The following is an 11,114-nucleotide window of genomic DNA, read 5'->3' on the forward strand; positions in this document are numbered from 1 at the left end:
CATGAAACCAAAACATAAAGAATCCATGATAGCTAAGCTTCACTACTAATAATTGTTCTTCACATTGTTTCTTTAATCAGTACAGGTAAAATGGGATTCGAAAAATGCTTTCTACATAGGGTTATATAAAGCCATCACCTCACTTAATTCCATCCATCGAAATCGGAGAAGCCACACGTATAACTCGAGAATAATTTGTAGGTCTTCATTCATTGATATCGAGCTTGGGATTTGCAGCACGAAAAGACTCTTTTGTTCGGCCGTAATACACAGATTTGTTGCTTAGGAATGTGACGAAATTCCAACCAAAAGCCGAACCACCAACAATGTATGTACCTTGGTCCTGATGATCGGAGATTATGGTCGGGCTTCCTCCATCAAGAGGAATGTTTTCAGCCGATTTTGCATTTTCTTGGAGTTCCGTAGGCTTTTGTCCATCGCGAGTGTCACCAGACGAATCATTTGGCACGGTACTACACTTTTCCAGGGGAGAAGAATCTGCTGCGATTTCTTGGTACAGATCCATCATAACTTTCATCCCTGCAGATTATATTTTACATTTTTGTAAGGCCCTTCCAGCTTCAAGTGGTAAAATGAATTATTCGTGCATTTTTCTTCTCATACCAAATATCACAACATGAAAGATGGTTTTCCCCGAAGAATTTTGGCACAACAACGCAATCCAAGTTAAACGGTAACTTGTATGAATTTTTCATGCTTATTCTCTCATCATGCCCGTGAAATTTGTCAAACATGCTAAGGCCACGTTTATGCACAAACTTCTACTCAATAAGTCAATAAAAGGAAGATAAAAAAGCTAATACTCACGAAGCAGACTATCAAATAAATTTGCAACACAATAACAGTCAGAACAAGAAGTATTGTTGAACGCAAGCACAAAAAAGACAAGGCATCAGAAGCATAAAAAACAGAAAACACACAAAAACTCATGAACCACAGGGAATGGACTATGGTATAAAACAAAAGTTAAGGCATATGCAGTTTAAGTATGCAACTGGTAAAATTCAAAGCTTGCAGATTACTAGAATAGGGAAGGCTTAAATCATAAATGTGGTAATCGAGAACATGGGGCACCACATATGATGACAGTTTCCAAGCATAACTTAGAATGTGGAGAATCACATTCCACCTCCCAGAGAAACTCTCTCCTCCTGGCTCTGCTAAATTCCGACATTGGTTTGTGAGATTCAAACCACACAAATCTTATGCAGAGATGGATATCCGAGAGAACACAAATGCTATAGGTAAATAGCATATTAACCCAATTCTTAAATCCTCACCTTCACGAATCTTATCAGCGGCATCACAATTTTGAAAATCCGGAGTCATGAGAACCTACAAGATCACAAAAGAATTCATATATCAATTAGAAAATTAAGATTCCCATCATATAAAAATCGATGCAGGTGCTACCATAAGTGCAAAACTCTCAACTTGCATCATTTGCGAAAATTGAAGTCCACAGGTTCTAACACTTTATCTTATACAAACACTTTATGTCAGTCACCAAAACTCATAAACAGAACACAGCTGAAAACAGAATCCTTCGTCGAATTTAGTCTCATTTGGCCTAAAGAACATAACTTTGTGCAACCCTACATATTCTCGAAAAAATCAAAAGCACCACAGAAAAACGTTTGTAAGCAAAATTCGGGGGTGAATACAAAAAAGGCCACGAGCGTCTAGAAACCCACAAATATTCAAGAAAAAAAAACCCACCGAATATTTTAACTAAAACAACAAGAAACACGGTTAAAAACTTGAGACCTGAATGAAATGGGGTCGAAGATCTTTGAGAACAACATGCATCTTGTAATAAGGGGATTCCTGAAACTGTTCTACGGTTCTCTTCCTGGTTTCCTGAAAAGGTTTTGGCTCCTCCATTGAAGCCCTTTCACGCTCGGTTCTCTGCTCTGCCTTTGCGAGATGGGGAATCTGGGGTTTTGTTCGAAGTGGCACGGGAGGGGGGGAATTCGTAAAATTACATTGGTAAAATATTTGAGGTTATTTCTTTTAAAAAAACAATAGTTAAATCAAAATCAAAAATTAAAGAGAGGGGATGATTGAAATCACTAAAAAAAATTATTGACTTCTGATTTTAAAAAAAGTAGGTCTTTTATGAGACGGTCTCATGAATTTTTATCTGTGATACGATTTCATGAATCTTTATCTATGAGACGGGTTAATCCTACCGATATTCACAATAAAAAGTAATACTTTAAGCATAAAAAGTAATATTTTTTCATGGATGACCCAAATAAGAGATCCGACTCACAAAATACGGCCCGTAAGACAGTCTCACATAAGTTTTTGCCTTTTAAAAAATACAAGTTTTGTGTAATTTTTAAACTCAATTTTAGGTCAACTTTTTTTAATTTAAATGAAATCTAAAAATAAGTGAGATAGTGATTCTGATTTTAAAATTGATTATATTAAAATCAATTGTTTATCAAATACTGTGATGACCTCTTATTTAAAATAGTATTATTTTAATATTTGTCGAATAATTTATTATAAACATATATCTTAAATTAAGATAATGGTTGCCACACATTTAAAAATATATATTTAATAATAAAACTCTAATATTTGAATATCACAATTATCAAAATCCACGGTTAATAACGACTAGTTTAATTTGGAAAAAAACTCTAATATAACATAATAAATTTCAAGGTTCTTGTCACCATCACTAATTGAATAAACTTTTGATTTTCAGATTTTAATTTTGGTTTTCAAACTATACTCAATTCTTATTTTTTCACAATTCACGATCTATAAATAATTTCTTTGAAATTATAATGTATCGCAAACATTCCCTTAAATTTATAAATAAATAATTATAATTTGTCAAAAATATAATTTGTTTAAAAACATATTTTATTAATTTTAAGAAAAATACAATTATGGTCTTTTTTTTAAAAAAAAAAGAAAAAATAATTTCGACTCCATCCGTACATTATTATTTTACTAATTTTCTGAAACGTCTGCTTAATCGTTTTCTTAAAAAGTACTAGAATTTTTTTATTTTTTTTAAAAAGCTCTTCATAATTTCGGCCATTACATATACATATACATAAAATACTTTTTCCATCTTTTTAAAATAAAACAACCCACAAACAATTAAAAATCCAAAGGAAAATATTTTAAAGCATAAAATCGTCAAACGTTTTACCAACCTAAAAATATTTTTTGAAAAGTATAGCCTCATACTATAACCTCTCAAAAACCATTCAAAAGTATAGCCTCATACTATAACCTCTCACAAACCATTCATAAACATAAATAAAAAGTCGTAAAAATATCGTTAATATAACTTAAAATCATAATTCATAACTAGTGCGGAAAACTAGCGTCGTCCTCGGGTTATGTGCACCTTCAGTCCAGCAAAGTCAACCATCAAGACCTCCATCAACATATTATCATAATCACCTGCATCCATCACAACTAGTGATTCTAAAGACTCAACACGCCATAATCTTGATAACAACATAATACGTATACAGATCACATACAACAGTGAAAAATACTTATACTTAAAATATCATTTTCATGAAGATGCATAAACTTTAAATAAAAACATTTTCATAAGGATGCATAAACTTTAAACATAAACATTTTCATAAACATGTAGAATCCTAAACCTTTTCTTATCATCATAAACATATCAATATCATCATCAACATATACATATTCATATTCATGTTCATATACGTGTTTTGTTGAATTCAGATCGTTGATTGTGACTTTCGTGTTCATATACGTGTTGGACGATTTATCCATCTACATGTAACCACTGTACTGGGCGGCGGGGATACCAGCGACACTCACACCGGTCAACTGGGCCTCGGCCTATCCTCATAATATGGAAATACGATCGTCGGAGCTCCCTCGGGGGCTTTCTCCCATAGACGGGCTCCCTCTAGGGTCTTTTCCCACGCATGGGCTCCCTCTGGGGCCTTCTCTCGAAAATGGGCTCTCTCTGGGGCATTTTCTCCTCACGTTATCCCAAAGCATATCATCATATACATATACATATCCGTATCCAAGGAAATACGATCGTCGGACTCCCACTGGGACCATAACCCTCACGATATCTCCAACATATAGTCGTATTAGTCACAATCCCTTCACGTCCTTCAACATGTTATCATCACTTAATAAAAATCATGCATATACATATCATTTTGATTTTTCGAAACCAAACATGCAACATGTCTTTTAATTTCCATATTCAATCATAAAAATCCATAATCATTTAAACATCATAATTTAACATATAAAAATTCATAAACCTTTAAAACCAACATTTTAACATATAAAAATCCATAAACATTTTAACAAACCCAAAATCCATAAACATTTTAACATCATAAATCTTTAAAGTAAACATTTAAATCATACACATTAAAAATAAAATTTTTGGCATATTAAATCATGAAAACATCCATAAACATTTAAAATATTCATATTAGCATATAAAACAGCATTCATGACACTGTCATGACGTTTACTAATTTCTAGGTGTAAAATGACCGTTTTGTCGCTAGACGTAAAATTTCCCGTTTTTGACATTTTCTTAATATCATTGACTCTAACCAAATAATTATTTAAGCTTACATGAATTTTTTCATATTTTTATTTAGCTTAAATCGAGTACTTTTAAATTAATCTTTAAATGTGACTTATTAATGCGTTTTAATTCTGAGTTAAACCAAAACTTAATATAAAATTCCAAAATTAAAAACTTAGACTTTTAATAATTATTTAAGCTTAAACCTAATTTTTCATGATTTTATAAAGCTTAAAACTAGGCTTTTCGTTAAATTCATCGATTTGTTTTTAAACTTAGACGTACACCCTGGTTTTGACTCGTATGGACTCGAAACTTAACCAAAACTTACCAAACTTGGACCAAAGCTTAATGACACCTAAATAACCCATATACAACCAAATTCCAGCCCATTAAATCCCTGGAACATGCCTAGGAAGCTACTGAATTTTTCTACACAAGAGTCCTAGTCTTAATATGATTCGAACCTAGGCTAGCTTTGCCTCCAACCCTTAACCACCATGTCCAGCCTCTACCCATCCCTCCTATGCAGCCCACTTAAGTCTAGTGGACCCTCCCTAACCGTAGCTAGCAGCCGTGACCCTCAAAGACTCCTAGTCGAAGAGTCCTTTCCCTTAAGGAGTCTATTTTCGTTTTTATTCCTTCTCAATTTTTTTCAGCCTTAAACATACATCTAGATAGGGACCTTAAACATGTGAAAAAACATCCCTTCAAGTACCCCTACCATGGCAGCCCCCTTGTGCATCATTATGATGAGTTTTAAAATATGAAAAAACTAATTTTGTGCATGTATAGCCATAAAGACGAAAATATAAAAGTTGTACCATGTTTTTCATGCAATCATGTATCAAACACATAATATGGTGTGAAAGATGAGAAAAAGATATTAAGACGTGCCTTTGCGTTTTAAACGCACGATTTTACGTTGATAAATCGAAGAACGACGACGAAGAGACGACGGCTTGAATTTCCTAGCAATTATCAATGCTTTTCCATTCAACTTTTGATGTGTGTGCCGTGACTTGTGTGAAGGGGAGATTTTTGATTGTCTTGGGGATGTGGGCGTGGGGTTGTGGTAGGGTAGGGGTAGGTTTTAGCTTTAAATATAGTCAATTAATCACTTAAACAAGTTTAGGTTCATTAAGAAAGTTAATTAGGTCCATTAATGATGAATTAAAATATAAAAATTTATTTTGTTTAATAAAGTTTGTGAATTTATTAGTCGGATTGCCAAAACATTTGTATTTTTGTTGAAAATCCAACACCGATAAAAATTACGTCCCGGCGTATAAAATCACCACAAAACTCCTTATTTTCAAAAATATAAAAAAACATCACCCATATTTTAAATAATTAAAAACAATTATTTAATAAAAATATTTTTTTATTTTTTTCAGCTCTCGGTCTCCGTTCCTCGATCGCAACTCGAATATCCTTTAAAAATACATTTTAATGCAACCATGTAGAAATATATATTTAAACATGTAAATATACACAACATAATTAATTCATGCAATTAAAAAAATTAATTGAAATACAAAAAGAAATTAATAACTTATGCATGTGGTTCGCGTGGACTTTTAAATTTTCGGAGCGTTACATTTTTATTAACAAAATTCTAGTTTAAAATCAGAGCTCTTTTCGAACAGGTCTCAATGACACTTGTATTGTGCTTATTCCGTTAAGAAGAAAAACCAATCACGATGTCCGATCTCCGACCAATCTCTCTGTGTAATGTTCTTTACAAAATTGTTTCTAAGTTGGTGCTTAAATCTATTAATTCTCCAACGCAAAGCACGTTTCAATCAGGTAAATTTATAATAGATAATAGTTCTTATTGCATTTGAGATCGGTCATTATTTGAAACGGAAATATAAGGTAAGAAAGGGGAGACAACATTTAAAATTGACATGTCTAAGGGTAATGATCGTGTTGAAGGAGAATTCTTGAAAAATATGATGCTCCAATTGCGATTTACTAGACAATGGGTTGATTTGATTATGCTTTCTGTTTTATCTGTGCGATATACGGTGGTCTACAATGACCGGGTACTATCTGTAAACCTCACATCATAGAACACGTGTTCAAATCGTTTAAAAAAGTGTGTTCAAATATATTTAATGATACAAAGACTAATTTAACATATATATATGTATACATCATATTTATTCAAAAACTAAAACTAATAAAGATTAATAACGTACATAATTATAATAATAATAATTTAAAAAACAATAATAATAAAAATAACTATAGAAACAACACTAATATATTTAAGAAGTGTTAAGAAAATTGACACTAAATGAAGACCCAAAAATATGCAAAAATGGCTATTTAAACACTCCAAATCATCATAATTTCGTGCATTCGATACCTGAAAAGTAGAGTGGTAGAGTGACGATGCGTGAAATGAAGTGAGTTAGGGGAAAAAATCATCCAAAAACCCAAATCATTCTCTAAAAATTCTGAAAAAATACATGCCACTATTCTCTTACCTAGAAGACTGTCTGTGTTGGAGGTATAACCAGATCATCTATCAAAATCGACAAAAACTTCGAAAACCGAGTAGGATTAGGAACATCATGCCTCGAAAACTTCCATCTACATGATGAGTGTTCATAGTTTTATTTCATCGCATTGCACACTGTTTTTTGATCTTTTATGTAGAATAAAAGTTGTTCATTACGTTATCTAGTTTATATAGGTGTCGTATGATCACCCAAAATTTCTCCGGCAGTAGGCATTTCTGGCAACTTAAAACCTTTGAAAACTATTTTGGAAAAATACAATCTGGGCATGATCGACTAGAATTTTTGAAACAAATTCAGCACAAAAGTTGTAAAACGTGTCACGAAGGTTCTACCATAAATATCCTGACCGCGCATGGTCTTCGGAACGCAACCACGTGCCAGAAAGGCTGCGCGTGTTCTCCACGCACCATTTAGTTTTTTAAATTTGACCATGGCCGAAGGTTTGCGGAAATAGATCGAGTAATCTGTTCTTTAATCCGAGAAAAAGTATTTCTAGTTTGCATTCTGCACTAAATTTAGGTTTTGAGTCTAAATTTCAGAATTTTTTGACTAGTACAAGATTTATTATGTATCTTTTTTTTATGAAAAACAAAGTTCTATCATATAAGTTTTTGAATGGTTTTAGAGTTGATTTGATGCCTACTTTCAAGGCTAGACGCGCAGTTTTTGGGCTCATGTATATAATCAGAGTTGTTCACCATGTTGTCTAATCTATAAAAATCTTGAGCCACTGCACAAACATGTTTCTGGATAGCAGTTTTTCGGTTATCAAAACCCCATGATAATCATATTAAAAATTTGAAAACCAGGTAGAACTGGATGAGAATTTCAAAAAAAATTTACACAAAAATTATAGAACTCAACAAAATGCACCTAATGTAAAAATTTCAGAATTTTGAGTTGTTTTGAATTATCATGATTTTTCTTATAAATCCCCAATTGTGTTTAAACTCAATTTTAACAAAAGTTTAACTTAAACAAAATCACCTAACTTGTAGCCTTACTAACACATAAGTATCACAAAATTATGATAATAGGAAAAATTGAAGCAATTGGAGTAATAAATCAAGTCATTGCGTAAGTTGAAATGTGATGTTTTACTACCGTAAATCTTTCTAAGTAGTCTTTTGGCATTTGGCTCAGTATTTATGATAAAATTTATATCATTTCATTCTTATATATTACATCATGTTGAAATGTCACATTGTGTTGATCATATCGTACTGCATGGTTGATATTGCAAAAAATATTATTAATTCTTATAATTATTGAACTATAAATGAATAGCTGAATAATTATTAATTGGAGCCCTAAACAATGGTCATTGTTAACGGAAATTGAGTCCACTCAACAACGCAGTTTCGGCCCGAAGATTTAGTCCAATGAACAACGAATTATCAACCTAGGTATATGGTTCTTCTGAACAACGTGACTTCGGTCCGAAAATGTGAGTTCACCTTGACTTATAAATGCTCTATTGTATCGATCCTATTTGAGTACGTGGAGAAAATGTTACATTTAATATTGGTGGAAACCACTTTTTTAGCCCACGATATTCACTATGAAAACCAGTGCACTTATTGCATTATTATTGTCTTCACTTGAATTATAGTGTTTTATCGTTTTTCCTCTCATGATACATGATATTGAATTATTATACCATTACATAACAGTTCGAATTGTTATAATAAGTAAACCAAATTTATATCATCATCAAGTTCTAAAAGATTAACCTTATTATTCTTTCTATTATTACATAAAATTTCTTATATTGATTATTTAGGTTTTCAGTATATACTTTTTATTTTTTAATTTTTGTTCACGTTTCGACACTTTTCATCACAATGCCGATTTAGGTCATTAAAATATAAAAACAAACGATTGTAATGTTATTATCAAGATTATATTTTCTTGTCGACCCAAAAATGGTAAAATATATATTATATGTACAGTAATATAAAAAAATGTTAAAATAAATAAGTTGAAAACTTGAATNCGATCAAATTCGACTCGAGCTTGATTTGGTTGAACTCGATTCGAGTTCGAGTAGCTTGATACTTCACAAGAATCGAGTTCGACTTTTAATTATTACCACTCTAGTAGCTCGAGAACTGTTCAAATGACTATATATATTATTTTAATTTAAGGGTATTATTGTCCGTATAAATACAAAATTTAAACTCTAAAATTATTCTATGGTTTTTTGAGCTCGAGTAATTTTATGTTTTCACGAGTCGAGCTCGGACTTGAAAATTGAATATTTGACAAGTTCAAGTCGAGCTCAATCTTAAAAAATTCGAATCGAATCGATCTAAAATAGAATGATATTCAAACTTGATTCATATCGTTTACACCCCAATTAGGTCCATGACTTCATCCATTGATCTCCAAACTAAAGATTCAAATTAAAAGTAACAATCATATTTAATTATATTAATGAATACTCACATGCCGTCAAATTTAAAGGTATTTTTTTACAATTTCCCCCCAAATAATTTATCTAATGAAATACATATATAAAACTAAATTTTAATTTTAATAAATTTAGGATCAAATTTAAAACTAAAAATATAAATTTATAATTAAAATTAAAAATTTGAAATCTGAAACATGCAATTATGATATCCAAAATGTAATTTTTCCATCAAAAATTGAAAATTAAAACTAAAAAATCTAAAATTTTAAAAATTCCAAATGATGAGGGGAAAATAATTTTGAAACTTAAAGGACTAAAACGATAATAATTCCGATCATAATAAGAACATGGAAGCCCATTGAAACTTCTAGAAATCTCGCAGTTGAAATCCGAACTCATCGCTTGTCAACAGAATTTTGAACAGAGCAGAAACCCTCCATCGTCTGAGTTTCGGTGCCCAAATTTTGAGCGGGAAATTGGGAGAAAATGGACCCAAGAACTGATAAACTGGTGCGGCGCACAGCAGTGGTGGCCACTGTCACTGCTGCTTATTTCCTCACTGCGGACTATGGCCATCAACCCAATCTCCTTGACCCCGTGAGTGTTTTCGGTGGCATCGTGTTGCATCGATTTTTGTGACATTTTGTGGGTTTTTGTTTAATTTCTGATGTTTAAAGATAACGTGTTCTGTTCGAGCTGGAGGTGTTGTGCGTGTTTTGTCGTAGATTATGTTCGTAATTTTTTATTTTAGCTGGTTGTTTGTGTGCATTTCATGCTGTAAATGTAATAGTTTGCAAAAATTTATTGTGATGATTTTGCAATTTACCTGAGATTAAGATTATGAACCATGGGTGATTGAGATGAAGAAACTTGAGGTTGAATTCTTGTGTAAATATTGTTGATACTGGTTTAAGTTCTTGGCGGAACCATGAATATGTTTTAGGAGATTTAATGCAATTTTTGGGGGTGAGGATCGCCTCCCATTGGGTTGGCCCTGGTTAAGTTTTTTCTTAAGCAAGACTGTGATTGAATTAATCTTTATTGGTATTGTTACGGCATTTACGGGACAATACTGTTGGTCCCATGTGCGGAATTTGAGATAATAAAATCCGAAAATAAAGAATAAACTGGACACCGAGATTTACGTGGAAAACCCCTAAAAATTATTAGGGTAAAAACCACGGGCAAGATGAAAAGAATTTCCACTATAATATTTTGTCGTGTACAACTCACTCACTGTGTTTTCAAAGAGAACACACTCTCTTAATACAGGAGAACAAAACACCTCACAAATATTATAGAACTAAGCACTCAAATGCTATTAGATGAGAGAAAACTCGAAGAAGGGATGATTTCAGAATGAAAGAGGGAGCTCTATTTATAGAGCCTCTTGACCGTGTGAAGACGCGTATAAAACGCGTCTTCTGTCTTCTCACGTAATTCCCGTGAAATTTCGTTGAAGATTCCTCCAACCACGTTTTCAATTTTATTTTCTCTTCAAAAAGGCAGCATGTGGTCCCTCCTCATTAATTCTTTGTCGACATTTCTCCCACTTGGAGATTTGATTGAGAAT

The 11,114-nt window shown here is 32.3% G+C and overlaps 1 protein-coding gene and 1 long non-coding RNA gene across 2 annotated transcripts in view; one reads left to right on the forward strand and one right to left on the reverse strand.

Moving 5' to 3' along the window:
- Window positions 1-2: 2 nt before the first annotated feature.
- LOC140985693 (uncharacterized) lies at window positions 3-1,989 on the reverse strand. Its single transcript, XM_073453576.1, has 3 exons — window positions 1,789-1,989; window positions 1,302-1,356; window positions 3-540 (listed from the first exon to the last, which is right to left on the reverse strand). The coding sequence occupies exons 1-3, from the start codon at window positions 1,903-1,905 to the stop codon at window positions 206-208; spliced, it is 507 nt and encodes a 168-aa protein (XP_073309677.1). The 5' UTR covers window positions 1,906-1,989; the 3' UTR covers window positions 3-205.
- A 7,874-nt stretch (window positions 1,990-9,863) lies between these two features.
- The window catches only part of LOC140985762 (uncharacterized), a 4,124-nt gene continuing 2,873 nt past the window's right edge, over window positions 9,864-11,114 (forward strand). The window contains exon 1 of the long non-coding RNA XR_012176842.1: window positions 9,864-10,138. This is a non-coding gene — a long non-coding RNA (uncharacterized lncRNA). The remainder of the gene's footprint in view (window positions 10,139-11,114) is intronic.

The sequence above is a fragment of the Primulina huaijiensis genome, chromosome 10 (genome assembly GCF_012295235.1).
Source record: "Primulina huaijiensis isolate GDHJ02 chromosome 10, ASM1229523v2, whole genome shotgun sequence".
Classification (NCBI taxonomy): Eukaryota; Viridiplantae; Streptophyta; class Magnoliopsida; order Lamiales; family Gesneriaceae; genus Primulina; species Primulina huaijiensis.